General features: G+C 31.2%; 5 protein-coding genes and 1 pseudogene across 9 annotated transcripts; all 6 read left to right on the forward strand.

The window, feature by feature from the left end:
- Window positions 1–92: 92 nt before the first annotated feature.
- LOC105423063 (odorant receptor 85c-like) lies at window positions 93–10,262 on the forward strand. Of its 3 annotated transcripts, XM_089073867.1 has the most exons (6): window positions 93–822; window positions 941–1,289; window positions 1,996–2,226; window positions 2,425–2,538; window positions 2,643–2,798; window positions 10,182–10,262. In XM_089073867.1, the coding sequence occupies exons 1-6, from the start codon at window positions 410–412 to the stop codon at window positions 10,218–10,220; spliced, it is 1,302 nt and encodes a 433-aa protein (XP_088929993.1). In that variant the 5' UTR covers window positions 93–409; the 3' UTR covers window positions 10,221–10,262. The 3 variants fall into 3 exon arrangements, with proteins under 3 accessions (XP_088929993.1, XP_025073084.2, XP_088929994.1); XM_025217299.2 differs by lacking the exon at window positions 10,182–10,262 and having other exon boundaries at window positions 2,643–3,235; XM_089073868.1 differs by lacking the exon at window positions 10,182–10,262 and having other exon boundaries at window positions 137–822; window positions 2,425–2,561; window positions 2,643–2,779.
- Window positions 3,694–6,016, forward strand: LOC105423062 (odorant receptor 13a-like). The gene is made up of 6 exons (XM_025217306.2): window positions 3,694–3,951; window positions 4,153–4,513; window positions 4,784–5,014; window positions 5,083–5,196; window positions 5,357–5,512; window positions 5,586–6,016. The coding sequence occupies exons 1-6, from the start codon at window positions 3,695–3,697 to the stop codon at window positions 5,634–5,636; spliced, it is 1,170 nt and encodes a 389-aa protein (XP_025073091.1). The 5' UTR covers window position 3,694; the 3' UTR covers window positions 5,637–6,016.
- Window positions 6,158–10,169, forward strand: LOC112552310 (4-vinylanisole receptor-like). The gene is made up of 6 exons (XM_089073872.1): window positions 6,158–7,335; window positions 8,300–8,654; window positions 8,785–9,015; window positions 9,083–9,193; window positions 9,412–9,567; window positions 9,643–10,169. Exons 1-6 carry the CDS (start codon window positions 7,079–7,081, stop codon window positions 9,691–9,693), a joined length of 1,161 nt encoding a protein of 386 aa, XP_088929998.1. The 5' UTR covers window positions 6,158–7,078; the 3' UTR covers window positions 9,694–10,169.
- A 479-nt stretch (window positions 10,263–10,741) lies between the features above and the next one.
- LOC112552312 (4-vinylanisole receptor-like) lies at window positions 10,742–13,203 on the forward strand. The gene is made up of 6 exons (XM_089073871.1): window positions 10,742–10,999; window positions 11,563–11,908; window positions 12,047–12,274; window positions 12,328–12,441; window positions 12,754–12,909; window positions 12,976–13,203. Exons 1-6 carry the CDS (start codon window positions 10,743–10,745, stop codon window positions 13,024–13,026), a joined length of 1,152 nt encoding a protein of 383 aa, XP_088929997.1. The 5' UTR covers window position 10,742; the 3' UTR covers window positions 13,027–13,203.
- A 639-nt stretch (window positions 13,204–13,842) lies between these two features.
- Window positions 13,843–16,349, forward strand: LOC105423060 (4-vinylanisole receptor-like). Of its 2 annotated transcripts, XM_011632706.3 has the most exons (6): window positions 13,843–14,137; window positions 14,669–15,026; window positions 15,168–15,395; window positions 15,449–15,562; window positions 15,878–16,033; window positions 16,100–16,349. In XM_011632706.3, exons 1-6 carry the CDS (start codon window positions 13,881–13,883, stop codon window positions 16,148–16,150), a joined length of 1,164 nt encoding a protein of 387 aa, XP_011631008.2. In that variant the 5' UTR covers window positions 13,843–13,880; the 3' UTR covers window positions 16,151–16,349. The 2 variants fall into 2 exon arrangements, with proteins under 2 accessions (XP_011631008.2, XP_011631010.2); XM_011632708.3 differs by lacking the exon at window positions 16,100–16,349 and having other exon boundaries at window positions 15,849–15,978.
- Window positions 16,350–16,481: 132 nt separating this feature from the next.
- LOC148937114 (4-vinylanisole receptor-like) lies at window positions 16,482–19,733 on the forward strand (annotated as a pseudogene). Its single transcript, XR_016138606.1, has 6 exons — window positions 16,482–17,241; window positions 17,333–17,701; window positions 17,854–18,071; window positions 18,416–18,535; window positions 18,768–18,920; window positions 19,142–19,733. The product of XR_016138606.1 is annotated as a 4-vinylanisole receptor-like (transcript).
- Window positions 19,734–19,792: the final 59 nt, after the last annotated feature.

Consider the following 19,792-nt stretch of genomic DNA (forward strand, 5'->3'; position numbering starts at 1 on the left):
AAATTATTTTCTTGTTATACATCTTTTTTAAATAAAAATAATTTTTGGTATAAATGTTTTACAGAAATATGATTATATGTCGTATCGCTCAACTTATGTTACATTTTTGTTCATTTTTATTTTGATCTTCGCTTCACTATATTTATTTTTCTCATTCTCAGTGAGCATTGAGAAAGCTTGAATGGTCTTCAGCAAGCTTTATGCATCTTTAATGTAAATGACTTGTCAAACGAGCGATTCCATCTAGAAAAAACTCGATATTTTCAAGCTATAGAGAGAAAAGACCTGAAACAAATCGTTTTTTCTATACTTCATTTTCCTTCAAGAGCTATAATCCAACAAATTGGCGAGCATTCAATATCAATTTCATTCGCCATTTCTGCGAAGTATATGTAATTACAATTGATCGATGGCTTATTGTCGCGCATTATCTAATCTCCCCCTTCCCTCAACTTTTTTTCTATATTCGATGTTATTATGTCGAAGAGATTCGCACAGCTCGGAGACGATAGTCTGTTCGACTTTAAAGAGAAACATGTTAGAATTGGGCAAAAATACGACGCGAATAGGACGCGCGAGCACCATCAGCGAATCGGTCGAAGCCGGTTTGCGCTTTATTGGAATCTGGCCACATTGCGTATATGCGAATATCAATTGGTGGACTTACATCGTGTCGGTGGCGATAGTGCAATATTTTCAATATTCATATATCATGGTGCACTTTGACATCAACGATCTCTCGATTCTTGTAGACGGTTTAAGCATCACGTTGGGTTACAGCCTGTCGTTCCTCAAACTGATCAATCTCTGGTTCAATCGTCGGTAAGATTATGGCTTAATGGGTTTTTCTGCAGACGAGGCGAGCAATCGATCGCATTTTCTTTCTTTTCGTTTCTACATTGCGCGAACGATATACCAGATGTAAGAAATGTTCCCGTAGAAAGTTGTACATTATTCTGGATACAATGGACAAGGACTGGAGTGACGGGATCGCAGTCCACTCAGACATATCCACGATGATCAGACACGCCAATTTGTCTCGTCAGTGTTCCAATGTGATGATCACGACGAATGCGTTAGCCGTGTTCTTCTACACGATCGGCGGGCCAATACTCCGATCGATGATTCAAAAGAACGAGGATACAACTCGCGAGCTGCCCATCAAGATGGAATTCCCTTTTAATGTCGATAATTCACCGATTTTTGAGCTGATATTGGTACTCCAATTCTTTCATGATTTGTCGGTAGCTTGTATCATAGCTATGCTGAATGCTTTGCTCGTTACTCTGGTAAGTTTCGATTATATTTTATAATCAATTAATATAGTTGATTTACGGATTGTTAAAAATAATTTCGTTATAAATCATTATCATGAAAAACGTTATTATCATAAAAAACAGAAATAATTATTTTCATATAGCATATTTTAGCTTCGTAGCTAATTATTAAAAAAAAATATATATGTATATATATATATATATATATATATATATATATATTTATTTATATATATATATATATATTTTTTTTTAAATATTAAACAGAAAATATCTTCTCTTTGTACTATTGAAAATAACTCAAATTGAAAATTTGAGTAAAAATATTTTTAATAAACATGATTAAGATTAAACATATAATTTGCACACTGTTTACAGCGTTGATTCTTATTAGTCTTATTGTCTGTTAAGTTTTAAATATCTAAATTACCTAAATTTTTGCTTTTTAAGATTAAAACTTGAATGATAATCAGAAATAAATTAATTATGTTAATTTTTATAGTACATATTAGAAATTATATTTTTATTTTCTTGATATATGTATATATGATATATTTGATTATTAGTTTTTGTTGCTTTTCTTAGTAGTATTGAATTTTTATGTTTCAATGAATATAATAATTTTATTATTAAATATTACCACTCTGTATGTACAATCTTTCAGATTTTTTATGAAAATACCATTCTAAAAATATCTAAAATGAAAAATATTTTTTAGGTGCTGCACGTAAGTGGTCAAATTGATATCATGCGACAAAACTTCCTGAAAATTTCTTCTAAGAAGCCTACATCAGAATCTTCTCTGGCTATTATTAAACTTTTAATTAACAGACATCAAAGAATCATCGATTTATCAGACAATATTGAAGATCTTTTCTCGAATATCGCATTGTTACAATTTATTTGGAATACTTTGGTTATATGTTGCATAGGCTTCGTGATCGTAATAGTAAGTTGTGATCTCACATTTTTTTATATACTTTTTCTTATACTTTTTTTATACTTTTATATAACTTTTTCTTTCACTCGTTATACGTGTGCGTTTACATGCGTACGCATTTCTTCATTTTTAAATATTTCTCATAAGGTACTCACAAATTTATGCTTGAATGTATATGGCAACAATGTTTTATATTCTTCATTGCAGTCCATCGGTACGGAAGAAGGCGCTACGATGATAATAAAATCGCTCATCTTTTACATCGCGATAACTCTCGAGGCATTCGTCTTTTGCTACGCCGGAGAATACCTCAGCGCTAAGGTCAGCGTAATGGAGCGTAAATGGTAGCGTCGTAGATTTCGTATTAATTTCAAAATGAGGCATAATTAGACGCGATTAATCGTGAAAGTTTCTTATCATTGCAGAGCAAGTCTATCAGTGACGCCGCGTACGAATGCTTCTGGTATGATCTAACACCAAGTGAATGTCGAGTCTTGATGTTCCTCATGCTGAGATCGCAGAAACGATTAACCATCACTGCGGGCAAGATGACTGATCTGTCGTTGGAGAGTTTTACGACCGTAAGTTTCTCTCTTGAACTATCCAGAAACTTTCGTCGTTTTAAACCAATGAAACTGAAACAATAATTTTAATTACTTCAGATTATGAAATCATCCGCATCGTATATATCCGTTTTGCGCGCATTATATTAAAAACCATAAAGTTGCATTTAAAAAATCTTCTAGTAGAGTGAAATATTGAATTGAATTTATTACTGTGACAATAACGAATGATTGACATTTTGCAAGGAAAAAGATGCTTCTACACGATATGACAGGGATAACTTTAATCAACGTTCCGTTGATCGGAATATTGAAATACATAGATTTGTATCAATACAAAGAAATTTGACAAAGATTTAATTTTTTAATAATATAATTTAAATTTATATATGAAAATACTATTTATTTATAAAATGTTATCATTGAGAATAAGAACAATCTACCTTTCATGTATATACTGATCACTAAATGTTTTTCGCCTTGTTCTATCATATTATATTATCCTTTTTGCCTGTAGATATTAACTGTTCTTCAAAAATATGCACAGTTTTTTTAATGGATATAGATGCGCCTAGAAAATGGTTCTCTTGGAGTTTAGAAAGTTTCATCTCATAGCGCAATTATCAAGCGCTATAAAGCAATATTACATATGCTGTTTTGTAGAAAAATATAAAAGCGGTTGTATTTTGTTTTTTTATTCAGTGTACTTACATCTCAAGAAATAATGGGATTGTAATAGATTGTAATAGCGTATAATTACGATTGATCGAGGGGCCTGCGCTTTATTTCTCTACCTACGATTATTCAGTAACGTTTACATCGTGCAATTTTACTAAACGAAGTTCACATGAGTCATAGTGCATTGACATCTCGATAGTCGTCGGCTCGCAACGTTCGGTGATTGTCACAGAACGATGAAGCGCACAAGTACCATCAGCCGCCCAGTCGAAATTGGTCTCCGTTTCATCGGCATGTGGCCGGACTCGGCTTATGCGACTCTCTATTGGTTAATCTACATGACGACGATGGTGATAGTGCAATATTACCAATATGCGTATGTCCTCACGCATTTTGATTTGAGTGATATCTCGCTCCTCATGGACTGTCTCGGTCTTACCCTGGCGTATACTCTTGCCTTTCTTAAGCTCTTTGCCTTATGGTGGAATCGCCGGTAAGACGTATTTTTTGTGACGTAACTTGAAACAAAATAACGGTGATCAAAGTTACATTATTGAGTAACCTTTAATAAAAATGAAGTTGGATTATTAATAAATCTTGCCTAAGTAAAATCAAATATTTAAATGTTCTTCTATTTTTTTCCGCAAAGAAATTTAATGTATACAATACTCGATATACAAGCTGCTTTCTGCAGGACATTTTATTATATTGTAAAGGCGATGGATCAAGATTGGAGAGAATGCGTTCTCAATGACTCGTACGAGTCTACGATGACTGGTGTGGCGGACTTGTCACGTCGTTGCTCCAACGTGATGATCAGTATCAATGCTTTAGCTGCTTTTTTCCTTTCGATCGGCGAACATTTGCTTCAGTCGATGGGCGACGCCAGTGGAGTTGACATAATTAATAATTCTCGAGAACTCCCTATAAAAATGGAGTTCCCTTTTGATGTCAGCGAATCGCCAATTTTTGAATGCTTTCTAGTTGGACAATTCCTCTACGAACTGTTACTGGCTTCTATAGTTGGTATGATAAATGCGTTACTCGTATCACTGGTGAGTTTGCAATGATCCTGCAAAAATATTTTTATATACGTTTTAATAATTAACATATACTTAATACTTAATATATTTAATATTTTCTTTCTCCAGCTTTTTCATTGATTATAATTGCGTATCTTTTATATATATATATATATATATATATATATATATACATATCTTAATATATTTGAGTCCAATTTATAATAAAATATGTTATATTTTGAATAATATTTTAGTTTCAATTATCAATAATTTTAATATTTCAATTGTCTGTATTTATAGATACTTCATGTAAGCGGTCAAATCGATATTATGCGACAAGACATAAATGAAATTTCTAATAGAAAATACAATTCCAGCGCATCCTTAATTATTATTAAAGGGCTCATTTGCAAACATCAAAAGATTATTAGTTTATCAGAAAATATTGAAAACTTATATACTTATATCGCATTAATGCAACTTCTATGGAATACTCTGGTCATCTGCTGTACTGGTTTTGTGATTGTAATCGTGAGTAATAGCTGTGGCTTTTGTTCCGCGTTTTCATTGAAGAATATTTCTTCGTTGTTCTATTCCAGACTATTGGCACTGATGAAAGTGCAACAACTTCAATCAAGTCTGTGAGTTTTTACATTGCAATCACTCTAGAAGTTTTTATACTCTGTTTTGCCGGTGAATTTTTGAGTGCCAAGGTTCGTGAAAATATTTACAACAATTGTGATTATTATTTAGCAAAAAATTGATTTTTATTAAAAAAATAATTATAATTTAAAAGATGGACATTTTGAACGATAAAAAATGTTTTCAAGTTTGCCGCTATTATATTTTAAATTAAACTTGCTCTGCTTTTAGAGCAAATCGATTAGCGATGCAATATACGAATCACTTTGGTACGATATGCCACCGACTAATAGCCGCATTTTATTGTTTGTGATATTAAGATCGCAAAAACGTTTAACGATTACTGCGGGAAAAGTCATTGATTTAACTTTAGAAGGATTTACAAGCGTAAGGCATTACATTATAATATACACTATATTTTTTTAGACAAAATTCAAACAATTTTATGCCCACTTTTTAGATTATGAAGGCATCGGCTTCTTACGTATCGGTATTAAATGCAATGTACTAAATTCAGAATGACATTTGTCAGTTGCTACAATGCATATTAATTGTTGCCCTATCTACAATAATTTGTCAGACAATTATTCTTGGCCAAATAAAATTACTCAAATTATAAAAAAAAAACATAATATTATTTGAGTAAATTATTCCTCATCAAATTTAGTAAATAATTATTTTTTGTTATAACTAAACCAGTTTGAATTCTTTCGTAAAGTGTAATGTTTTTTGTCTTACACTTCCGTTTTTTAACGTATTTTGACATATTATGAATAAAAATATTGCTAGATGATTGCTCTAAAGGAACAAGTTTATAAACATATTTTTCATAATAATAACGTGAAAAATTTGTTCACTTGTTTAGAATGTATGGATACAAATCTTGCTCCAGTTATTATATTTATCGAATCCTCTGTTAACATATCTTTCTTTCTTTACATAAGTAAATATATAATTATTAAATATATAATTATTATTTTGATATTATTTGGATAATAAATAATGTATTGTATTACTTTTCTAACTATCTTCTTCAATTTAATTTTTTAAAATGAAAAGTTAAACTTTATATATATTTTACTTTATATATATATATTTTTAAAGTTAACCTTATATATATTTTTGAGATCTACATATATAGTATAATATGTTCTTTTGTTATATTTTTAAAGATAATTGTTTTACATTATATATTTTTAACAATTTCTTTAACAAATCGGAAATGCACGCGATCTTTCCCATTGCCTTGTAAACTGATTTGTTGAAAGATTTTTGTATTAATTTCTTTTATCTGCAGCGGGATTATTCGATATCTATTTAAAAAACAACAAAATCCATCATTATGTTACGATCTGGTGGCAGAAGAATATGTTGGCGAAATCCATTATTTTATTACAGGAACTATGGAAGTTCTCGTCTTTGTTTAAAACAGAAGCGAAGTAACATGAGACACGTGAGCGAAGAACAAAAAAAATTTGCGGTATTATTGCACTATGAATATACTTAATATTCAACTATAATAAATGTTCTTCATTTTTTTTCTACCTTAATTTGTGTTTCATAGACATTGACGTTTCTTCCAAACTTTGTGCACAATTTTTTTTCAAACGGATATAGATAAACGCTCCTCAAATTAGAAACGCTGTTTCAAAGCGATTATTTGTCATTGTGCAGTATTATATTGTTTACTGATTCAGAGAAAAAGCAGAAATAATCGTACCTTCTTTTCTAATTGATACTGCTATAAGCTAGTATTATCTTGCGTTGCAAACGTCCAAGATATAATTACGATTGATTTACGTTTAGAGTGGTTTTGCACTTGACGGTTTTTCCGCCACGATCATTTAGTGTTTTAACTATCACGTGAAGCGTATTGAGCATGCACGAAACGTGTGTCTTTCACGGATTGACGTCCGTTATTGATTTTTAACATTCGGCAGTTAGTAAAGAGTGATGACGCGTGCGAGTACCATCAGCCGCTCGATCGAAATCGGGCTTCGTTTTATTGGCATGTGGCCGGACTCGGCTTATCCGAATCTCTATTGGTTTAGCTACATGACATCGGTAGCGATAGTGCAATATTATCAATATGCATATGTATTCATACACTTTGAATTGGACGATCTCGGGCTTCTCATGGATTCTCTTAGTCTTACCTTGGCTTACAGCCTTGCTTTTCTCAAACTTCTTGTTCTGTGGCGGAATCGTCGGTAAGACGTGTCCTTTTGTGAGAATGACTCTGTAGAATATATTTGTATCCAATGTCAATTTAATTATGTAAACATTTTATAATTTTTGTAAATGTGTGTGTTAAGATATATTAATAGACAGCAGTAAGGCTAATGAATTCGGTAACGGTGCGCAAATTATATGCTTAATTTTAACTACGTTTATTAATAAAAAATGCCAAATGCCGTTTCGACTAGAATTGAATTATTTCAATGAACTAGAAGTGTACAGACGCTCATTGCGATGTGCTGGTGTAACGGGATTTATACTACTCTCTTGCGTGTTTTTTCTTTTTATTGTAACCCATGTCTATTTCAAAAAATGAGAATTATTTTATAACTATTTTTTCTTTTTTATTTTATATGAAATTACGATTTAAACGTACCACCTCACATAAAATTAAAATTAAAAGTTTATTAATTAATAAATTATGTTTTATAAATCTTTTTAGGTATCTATATTACGTTTGATAATAATAAAAATTTATTAATAACATAATTAAATAATGTAATAAGCTTTTATTATTATAAAATAAAATAATTAATTAATTAATTTAGTATATAATAATTTCATTTAGCGAACTGACTTGAGTGACTTATTCTCATTATTTTTTATAGCTGGGCTTATCGAATAAACTCAGAGATATATATCCTTATCACATTTTCACGCTGAAGATGACTCAAATTCGAGTCGAGACGTTTGGCACTTTTTATTAATAAATGTAGTTAAGATTAATATATAATTTGCGCATTATTTATAGCTGATTCTCATTAACTTTATTATTGTCCATATTATAATATCGAGAATCCTTTTCTCGATAATATTCGTTAATATTCGCTATTGTTCGTTAAATGAAATCGTATATATAAATATTTATCATGACTTATTACATGAAGAAATGTATGAATACGTACATTACCCGATGTTATGTTACTCTTCCTGCAGGATATTCTATTATATTGTGAAGATAATAGATCAAGATTGGAGTGAGTGTGTTATTAATGATTCGTACAAGTCTACAATGACGGGCATGGCAGATCTGTCGCGTCGTTTTGCTAACACAGTATTTAGTATTTACGCTTTTTCTTCTTTCTTTTTATCAATTGGCGAGCACTTGCTCCAGTCCACGAACGATATCAATCAATTTGGCAATAGTTCTCGAGAACTCCCCATAAAAATGGAATTCCCTTTCGACGTTAGCAAATCACCGATTTTCGAGTGTTTTTTAATTGGACAATTTTTTTATGATATGGTGATAGCTTTTGTGGTCTGTTTGATAAATGCATTACTTGTTGCGCTAGTAAGTATTAATGATTACGAAGAGATTAAAAAGTTAAGATTATAATATTCCATTATCGCTTTATTGAACTAAATTAATATTAAAATAAAAAATATCTATTACTTTAAATAACATTATTTCGTATTTATAGATACTTCATGTGAGTGGCCAAATCGACATTATGCGGCAAGACTTAGACGAAATTTCTAATGGCAAATACGATCGCAGCACATTTCTAGTTATTATCAAAGGCCTTATTTGCAGACATCAGAAGATTATTACTTTATCAGAAAATATCGAGAATCTGTATACTCACATTGCATTAATGCAAGTTCTATGGAATACGTTGGTTATGTGTTGCACTGGTTTTGTGATCATAATTGTAAGTAATATCGGTCGCTCTTTCTTCACATTTTGGATAATAATATTCTTTTCGTATCCCACGACAGACCATTGATGCCGGAGATAGAGCAAGTTTGATTAAGTCTGTGAGTTACTATATCGCAATAGTCCTGGAAGCTTTCATATATTGCTTTGCAGGAGAATTTTTGAGTGCCAAGGTATATAATCGAGATTCTTTAAGTATCTATATATTTCTTTTAATCTGCGTTGTGTCAAATATTGTTCGATCTTTTTATTTTACATTTAAAAATTATCATATTTATATCATATTTTATATTTCATATTTTACATTTTTATTTTAAAAAATATAATCCTTTTTAATATTATAATAGGAAGGATTTTTTATCATGTCGTTTCAAACGATTTCTGTTTTTAGAGCAAATCGATTGGCGATGCAATATACGCGTCACTTTGGTATAATATGCCGCCAAGCGACAGTCGCATTATATTGTTTATGATATTAAGATGTCAAAAGCGATTAACGATCACAGCAGGAAGAGTCATGGATCTGACTTTAGAAGGATTTACAAGTGTAAGAAATTATATAAATAATCTTTTTATTTAATATACTGTACTCATTGAATTAATAACGAGCAACTCTTTTTAGATTATGAAGGCTTCTGTCTCGTATATATCAGTATTAAATGCAATGTCGTAAAATCGAGAAAATAATTAGATAGAATTTCTTAATTAGAATAGTATTTTATTTATAGTTATCAAACCATTATTATTGTTAACTAAATGGAATTGCACAATTTATAAGCCGTATAAATTTATTTCAGTAGAAATTATTCATAACAAGTTTATTGAATAAATATTTTTTATTGATGACAATTGACTGATACTAAATGATACTTTATTTAAAACGTTATAAAAAATCTTTTTAAGAAATATTACGTATTTGAAAAAGAAAAAGCAGGCAGACATGTATCTCAACGATAATATATGTAAGATTTATTTCTGTGACTATTGAATATATCTTTAGAAAATTTTTGTCTAAGAATAGACTATTGTTTCAATTATTCAACCCCAGTTTTCTTTTTTTCTTACGTTAACGTATTATGTTATAATTAAATACAATTTACGTTATTGACAGTTACTTACATTTTTACATCACATGCTAGCAATTTCGTCTTTCTTGTCTAGTTCTTCTATCACCATCGCTCTGAAGAGAATTCGCTCTGAAAGCGTGTACGTCTTTGGCCGTGGAAGAAAACGAAATGAGAAAAAACATGAACGAACACATAGGGGGCAAAATACGAGATCAATCGGTTCTCAGATATCAGGTATTTTACGATAATAGATTTTTCGCTTTTCTCTTATGGCTTACGTCTACTGCGCAAACGTTAACGTTTCGCTTAAAACTTATGCATAATTTTTTTCTACTGGCTATAGCTAAAACTAATATTTAGCCGAGCTGGAAATTTACAATTTTAAAGCAATTACGTGCTATTATACAACTACTGAATTGTTCACTTTTAACAAAGAGAACGGATAATATTGTCATTATTTTCGCTTCTAATATACCCGCGCATTTCCAAGAATTAATGCGATGAGGTGTAATTACAATTGATCATTGTTGTTGCTTTACCGTCTTCGCTACGATTATTCAGTATATACTTTCACCGTTATCACGCAAATCACAACATCTATGTGTGGTTTTTACGCGTGTCGTGACTGCTTACTTTTACCTGTTTTCAAAGAGCGATGAAACACGCAAGTACTATCAATCGCGGAGTTGAGATCGGCCTTCGTTTCATCGGTATGTGGCCAGATTCGGCTTATCCGACTCTCTATTGGTCCACGTACATGACAGTGATAGCAGTATTGCAGTATTTTCAGTATTCATACGTGGTTGCACATTTTGACATAAGTAATCTTCAAATCCTCACGGATTGTCTGAGTCTTGCCTTAGCGAACACGCTCGCTTTTCTTAAGCTGCTCGTTTTAATGTGGAATCGCAAGTAAGATTTCCCGTTTTAATGTCTGCCTGAAAAAGAGTGACATTGAAAGAATTTGTTATAAATACTAAGAAAAAGAGAGAGAGAGAGAGATACAAATTTTATTATATGATATTGGTGAAACATTTTAAATATGTACATAAGAAATAACATATATATAAGAAATATAAGAAAGAACAAGAAAGAATATAAGAAATTTCGAAATTTTGTTAAATAATATTTGAAGGAACATCTTGAGGCTTATAATAAAATCATGTACCGTGTTAGCATGGAATTAATGTATCAGTGAAAATAATATCATACTTTTGTGAAATAGATATAGCTTTACACTTAGGCTCTGTTGCACCAACGTCATTTTGGCTTTCAGAGAGATTTAAATACGCGTCTGTCTTTATTTATTTAGAAAGAAAGATAAAGACAGATACGTGTTTAAGTTTCTCTTAAAACTAAAATAACATTGGTCAATCGGGCCTTAGACAGTTTTTAGTACTTGAATCTTCTTTTAAATGCTAAATCTGATTAACATATACTTCAGTTTTTAATATAAAAAAATGCACTTTCTACAGGATATTCTATAATATTCTGACAGCAATGGATAGAGACCGGAACGAGTGCGTTATCAGCGGTTACGGATCCACCATGGTGACAGCCGCGTCTCAATCGCGTCGTTCTTCTATCGTGCTGATCGGAATTCACGCTCTAGCTGGTTTTTTCTTATCGGTCGGTGCTTACATGATTCGCACGGTGAACAATATTCACACCGACGCTTCGCGTGAATTCCCAGTTAAAATGGACTTTCCTCCCGAAGTTCTGGAAACGCCGCTTTTCGAATGCATCCTTGTCGGACAATTTCTTTACGAGTTGTCGCTAGCTTCTGTAGTCGGTATGATAAACGCGTTGCTCGCCGCGCTGGTAAGTGTACAACGCGATTTATCATGAGATAAAAATTTCTATAAAGCCTCTCGACATTATTCTGAATCCGAAACATTGTAACTGTAGATGAATGTCTTTCGTTTTAATTTAGGTAGTAATGATATTTTACATTTACAGATAATTCACGTAGGAGGACAAATAGATATTATGCGACAAGCCGTAATGGAAATATCCAATAGCAACGATCTCGACAGATCCTTATCCGTCATCAAAGATCTTATTCGTAGACATCGAAAAATTATTACTTTAGCAAATGATATTGAAGACTTATTTTCGTCTATTGCGCTGATGCAGCTACTATGGAATACTTTAATCATCTGCTGCTCCGGTTTTATGATCATACTTGTAAGTAAAATATTGTTACGATCTTTTGATCGATAACGTATCCTTTTTCGTAGGCTCTTAATATGAAAAAAGGCATAGCGATTTTGATAAAGTCTACGCTGCTTTACGCTTGCAAGACATTAGAAGTTTTTGTATTCTGTTACGCAGGAGAATTTTTAAGTTCCAAAGTGAGTAAAGAAATGTTTTAAGCCTAGAAAATATACAATTACTTTTTTTTATTTATAAAAATTTCTTTCTTTATTAAATTTAGATTTCTTTTATTTAAATCACAAAAAGTAATTATTATATTAATTATTATATTATTAAAAAATAAATATCTCTTAAAAATATATTGTCACACACGATATGTATATCGTGTAATAAAATTTATTACGTTATACATTATCAATAATTACTGATAAATTTGTAGTATTAAATAATAAGTGATATTTAAATAATCATCTTATTCAGGTGTTTTGAACTCAAATTACTCTTTTTAGAGTAAATCGATTAGTGACGCGATATATGAATCGCTTTGGTACAAGTTGGTACCGTCCAACTCTCGTGCGTTGTTATTTATAATGTTGCGATCGCAAAAGAGACTGACAATCACTGCAGGGAAAATAGTTGATCTCACTTTAGAAGGATTTATGAGCGTAAGATAACGATGGTGTAGATGCATCTTTTAATTTTCCGCGTCTTTTAACTGAAATTATTTCTAGGTCATGAAAGCTTCTGCCTCATACATGTCTGTACTACATGCCATGTATTAAAGGAAGAAGTATTATCTATCCACAGTTTCAACTGTTCCGCGTTGGTGATAAATTATTGTTGCAAACTGCGCCAACAGATACTTGTTATATTAAAATAAATTATACAAAAACGTGTATTTTAATAATAATATTAGAATTTCATCAATATAAAAATACAAATGTACATCTTTATTACGTTTCTTTGTATTCGATGCATTTCAAATTTACATTTTAATCTTCTCTTATCTGCAATACATCTCTATCTCCCTTGACGTCAGTAAGTATCCTATCGCTTTTGATGGAATATCACATTTTATTTGTATTAATGCCATCTTATGGCTTCTAAATGTTCAATTTATTTCAAGAACTTACTTTTTTTAGCGGGATTATTAACGACTATGATCATCTATGTTTGCATTTTTAAAGCGATTATTTGCGTAAAAGTATAATCTCTTCGCAAGAAACCCACAGCTGATGGCTTACATCTACGCTGTGCAAATGTTAATGTTTTCATTAAAAGTTATGCATAATTTTTTTCTTCATTGGATATAGCTGCAGCTAACATTGAGCCGAGCTAGAAATTCGATTTTAAACGATTTTAAAGTAATTACATGCTACTGCAATTGAATTGTTCATTTCTCGCAAAGGAAACGAACAATATTGTCAACGTTTTCGTTTTTAATATAACCGGGAGTTTCCAAGAATTAATGCGATGAGGTGTAATTACAATTGATCGTTGATGTTGCTTTACCGTCTCCGCTACGATTATTCAATATTCAGTATATACTTTCACGTTATCACGCAAATCACACAACATCTACGTGTGGTTTTTACGCGTGTCGTGACTGCTTACTTTTACCTGTTTTCAAAGAGCGATGAAACACGCAAGTACTATCAATCGCGGAGTTGAGATCGGCCTTCGTTTCATCGGTATGTGGCCAGATTCGGCTTATCCGACTCTCTACTGGTCCACGTACATGACAGTGATAGCAGTGTTGCAGTATTTTCAGTATTCATACGTGATTGCACATTTTGACATAAGTAATCTTCAAATCCTCACGGATTGTCTGGGTCTTGCCTTAGCGACCACGCTCGCTTTTTTTAAGCTGTTCGTTTTAATGTGGAATCGCAAGTAAGATTTCCCATTTTAATATCTGCCTAAAAAAGAGTGACATTGAAAAAAATTTGTTATAAATACTAAGAAAAAGAGAGAGAGAGATACAAGTTTTATTATATGATATTAGTGAAACATTTTAAATATGTATATAAGAAATAATATATAAGAAATATAAGAAAGAACGAATATAAGAAATTTCGAATGTTAAATAATATTTGAAGGAACATTTTGAGGCTTATAACAAAATCGTGTTAGCATGAAATTAATAGATCAATGAGGATAATATCATACTTTTGTGAAATAAACAGCTTTACAGCTCGGTTGCACCAACGTCATTTTGGCTTTCAGCGAGATTTAAATACGTGTCTGTCTTTATTTATTTAGAAAGAAAGATAAAGACAGATACGTATTTCAGTTTCTCTTAAAGCTAAAATAACGTTGGTCAATCTAGCCTTAGACATTTTTAGTACTTGAATCTTCTTTTAAATGCTAAACCTGATTAACATATACTTCAGTTTTCAATATAAAAAAATGCACTTTCTACAGGATATTTTACAATATTCTGGCAGCAATGGATAGAGACTGGAACGAGTGCGTTATCAGCGGTTATGGATCCACTATGGTGATAGCCGCGTCTCAATCGCGTCGTTCTTCTGTCGTGCTGATCGGCATTCACGCTCTAGCTGGTTTTTTCTTTTCGGTCGGTGCTTACGTGATTCGCACGGTGAATAATATTCACATTGATGAACCCAACACCATTCCCCGTGAATTCCCAGTTAAAATGGACGTTCCTCCCGAAGTTTTGGAAACGCCGCTTTTCGAATGCATCCTTGTCGGACAATTTCTTTATGAGTTGTCGCTAGCTTCTGTAGTCGGTATGATAGACGCGTTGTTCGCCGCGCTGGTAAGTGTACAATGCGATTTATCATGAGATAAAAATTTCTATAAAATCTTTCGACATTATTCTGAATCCGAATAAACTTTGTAACTGTAGATGAATGTCTTTCGTTTTAATTTAGATAGTAACGATATTTTACATTTACAGATAATTCACGTAGGAGGACAAATAGATATTATGCGACAAGTCGTAATGGAAATATCCAATAGCAACGATCTCGACAGATCTTTATCCGTCATCAAAGATCTTATTCGTAGACATCGAAAAATTATTACTTTAGCAAATGATATTGAAGACTTATTTTCGTCCATTGCGCTGATGCAACTACTATGGAATACTTTAATCATCTGTTGCTCCGGTTTTATGATCATACTTGTAAGTAAAATATTGGAACGATCTTTTGATCGATAACGTATCCTTTTTCGTAGGCTCTTAATATGAAGAAAGGCACAGCGATTTTGATAAAGTCTACGCTGCTTTACGCTTGCAAGACATTAGAAGTTTTCGTATTCTGTTACGCAGGAGAATTTTTAAGTTCCAAAGTGAGTAAAGAAATGTTTTATAAGCCTAGAAAATGTACAATTACTTTTTTTTCATTTATAAAAATTTCTTTCTTTATTAAATTTAGATTTCTTTTATTTAAATTACAAAAAGTAATTATTATATTAATTATTATATTATTAAAAGATAAATATCTCTTAAAAATATATTGTCACACACGATATGTATATCGTGTAATAAAATTTATTACGCTATACATTATCAATAATTACTGATAAATTTGTAGTATTAAATAATAAGTGATATTTAAATAATCATCTTATTCAGGTGTTTTGAACTCAAATTACTCTTTTTAGAGTAAATCGATTAGTGACGCGATATATGAATCACTTTGGTACAAGTTGGTACCGTCCAACTCTCGTGCGTTGTTATTTATAATGTTGCGATCGCAAAAGAGACTGACAATCACTGCAGGGAAAATAGTTGATCTCACTTTAGAAGGATTTATGAGCGTAAGATAACGATAGTGTAGATGCATCTTTTAATTTTCCACGTCTTTTAACTGAAATTATTTCTAGGTCATGAAAGCTTCTGTTTCGTACATGTCTGTACTACACGCTATGTATTAAATTGGAAGAAGTATTATCTATCCACAGTTTAATAAATGCTTCGCGTTGGTGATAAATTATCGTCGCAAGTTTTGCCAACAGACACTTGTTACAGACGTGATTAAAATAGGTAGTATTATAATATCTATATTAGTACTTATATAATACCTATATTTTAGTAATAACATAGAACCTTATCAGTATAAAGATATTATTAATATACCTGTTTATCATGTTTTCTCGTATTCGATGCATTTTAAATCTACATTTTAATTTTCTTACCTGCAATTTCTCTTTTTTTCTCCATTGATGTGGATATCAGTATTCAATATTCTATCATTTGTGATAGCAATATCGTGCATTATTTGTGTAATTATTGCCATATTAAGACTCGGAAATGTACAATATATAATTTAACAACATACTTTTTTTCTTAAATATTTTTTTAGAGAAATTGTTGAAGAAGCTATGACCATTTGCGTTTGCATTTTTAAAGCCAATTATTTGTATAAAGGTACATGTGTATCTCTTCATGTTCTGAAACCCACAGCTGTTGATTTATCATTACAATTTAATTTGCCTCGTGGCGTAATTTGTACTGCGAAATGAGTAATTGCAATTGATCGTTGCTCACATAACAAACGGTGGCAGTTTTACCCTGTAAAATTACTCTACCACCCCTATGATGCAGTGGTGGGGAGTGTATACCATGGCATTAGAAAGACTCGATTGCCGTGTTTTCTTCGCGGTATCGCTTCTCGTCGCAGTCGTTATTCATTTCGTTCAGAAGGGGACAAGTGACGCGCACGGTTTCTCGGAGTGATGGTTCAATGTGACGTTACAATGTGACGTGCTATTATGTCGATAAGTACTGTAAGTCCATTGCTGAAGATCGGTCTCAGTTTGATTGGCATATGGCCCGATGCTTCGCACGGGACGCTTCGTTGGGTTTTTTACATGGCGATCCTTTTTGTAATGCAATACTTTCAGTACTCCTACGTCTATGCGCATCTTGATTTTAACAACCTGACCAAGCTAATGGATGGTCTAGGCCTTGTTCTGGATTATACCTTAACGATGCTGAAGTTGCTTAGCTTTTGGATTAATCGTCGGTAAGACCAGCGATCGTTCGGTCACAATTAATAATCTTTCGAATTCGATTCGGATTCGGAACGATCAAACGATCTCTGAGTGATCTATTAGGCACACATCGATGGACGCTTGTAAGATATTTGCAGATATTTTGGCTGCGATGGAAGATGACTGGAAGGATTGCGTGACCGATTTTCGTAAATACGTGATGATGGACAAAGCTAATTTGACAAGCAACGTTGTTCTAACGTTTTGGTATCCGTCAATGTTGTTTCTACTTTTCTATATTTTATTGACAGCTATGTGGACGTGTGCTTATCATAGACGGACAGTTTCAAGAGTTTCCGGTACAGGTACAGTTTCCACCTGAAGTTTATAAAACACCCATTTACGAGCTCGTCGGCGTGGGAGTGTTTTTTCATGTGTTAGAAACGGCGATCGTGATAGCGTTGCTGAATGCTTTGATCTTAACATAAATAAGTTAAGAGACGAAAATAATTGTGAATTATTTAGCTAAATGATACACATTAGGTAAGCTTAATATAATAACATTCAAAATATTTGTTGGCGGATTAATTAAAATTTTTATTGGATTTATTAAACTTATTTGATACCTTAGTTTTCGTTTCGAGGTACTTCACGCGGACAAATCGAGATCATGTGTCAAGAATTAAAAGATATTCCTTTCATGTCGAAGTCTAGCCTATTATTTACCAAGTCGCTTGTTGCAAGACATCAGAAGATCATATCGTTGTCGAAAAATATCGAAAACTTCTTTTCATTTGTTGCTTTGTTGCAATTTATATGGAATATTTTTGTTATTTGCGCCTTAGGATTTATGGCTATGATAGTGAGTAAGACAGCTTCAGCTACTACAGTAATGGACTGCTAATCGTGTTTCTCGAACTGTCTGAAAAAATAATATATCTTGTAAATATATGTAATAAAGAAAATATTAATCATATTTAATAATTTTTATGTTCAACATTTAAAAGAAATATAAGCGTAGAGAAAGAGAAATACAGAAATATAAACATAAGAGAAACAAGCCAGTTTATTTAAAATAATATTTAATTTATAACGCAATTTTAAAACAAATTTATATTATATATTCAGTAATAATATCCCGGAAGACGTATATTTATTCAGTTTTGGTTTTCTCATATTATTTGTAAATATTATTTAACATATTAGTCTTTAGATATGAACATGGAGAGTAAATCCAGAATATTGATACAATTTATTATGCCATATCTTGCGGTGACTATGGAGGCTTTTGTTTTTTGTTTCGTTGGCAAATATCTGAGCACTAAGGTGAGAATATCCCGTTTTTGTTTTTATTAATCCTTTATTTTTTTTATATATTAATTGATTCTCTTGATATATAATCAATATAAAATGTTTTAAAATTTGGATTATTTAGTATTAATTAATAAAATTATGCATATATAATATAATCTATTTATCTTAATAAAGAATTTGCTTTTTTGTATCGTGTGCTAGTTGCATATATATTAAGTGTAACATATAACTTCTTTTTTTTCAGAGTAAATCTATCGGTGATGCAGTATATGAGATGGTTTGGTACAATTTATCTACTAGCGAATGTCGAATTTTATTATTCGTGATCCTCAGATCTCAAAAGCAATTGACGACAGCTAGAAAAGTTATGGATTTAACATTGGAAAGTTTTACTATTGTAAGTTCTTTGCTTTAAATTATTTTTTAATAGCTTTGCTTAATATTATTTTTTTCTTAATAATATATGACTCAAATATGTCAAACATGTCAAACAGCAATATGAAATAACATTTAAAATACTTAAAGTTTATTAATAATATATATGTCAGCAGATTGAAATATCGTTTTTATCATTTGAGAGATTACTCCTATTAATATTATTTTCTGATACCTTTTTAGATCATGAAAGCTTCAGCCTCATACATTTCGGTTTTACACGCGATATATTGAAATATATTCAAACCAATCTATATTGGTCATACACGTTTTATCGGGTTATTGCGAGTGAAATAGTGATGTATATTTGTAGAAAAAATTAATAGAGAATGATAATTATTATAACTGTGCACTTTTTCTATTAATTCTAATAACTATTGTTTGATCCTATTTGTATATAAAAATTAAGTAAAATTTTTTAAATACTCCAATTATCAAATAGAAAATTAATATAAAAAGTTTTGCAATAAATATTAATGAAAAAGATTCTGTTTTTTAAACGCTTATTTTATAAAATGTTTATTTTCAGTCTCTATCAAACATACATTACATAAAATTTTTAATTAAAAAAAAGAACAAATATATATTTATAATTTAAAAAAATAATATGAGTAATATTAAATAAGTTACATATAGACTCTATATTATTTTAGTTTGCTTATAAACTTTGAACTAAAAATTAGGTCTCCCGTTTGCAATGCTCGATCTGCATAAAACAATATTTTTGTCTGTAAATAATGGACTAATATTTAATAAAGTAATATTCCTGATAATACGACCGATTAACTGTAATATGTCATTTCTATCAATCGATTGTTTCTTTTAAATTTAATT

Source organism: Pogonomyrmex barbatus, unplaced genomic scaffold (genome assembly GCF_055798465.1).
Source record: "Pogonomyrmex barbatus isolate J1 unplaced genomic scaffold, ASM5579846v1 scaffold16, whole genome shotgun sequence".
Taxonomy (NCBI): domain Eukaryota; kingdom Metazoa; phylum Arthropoda; class Insecta; order Hymenoptera; family Formicidae; genus Pogonomyrmex; species Pogonomyrmex barbatus.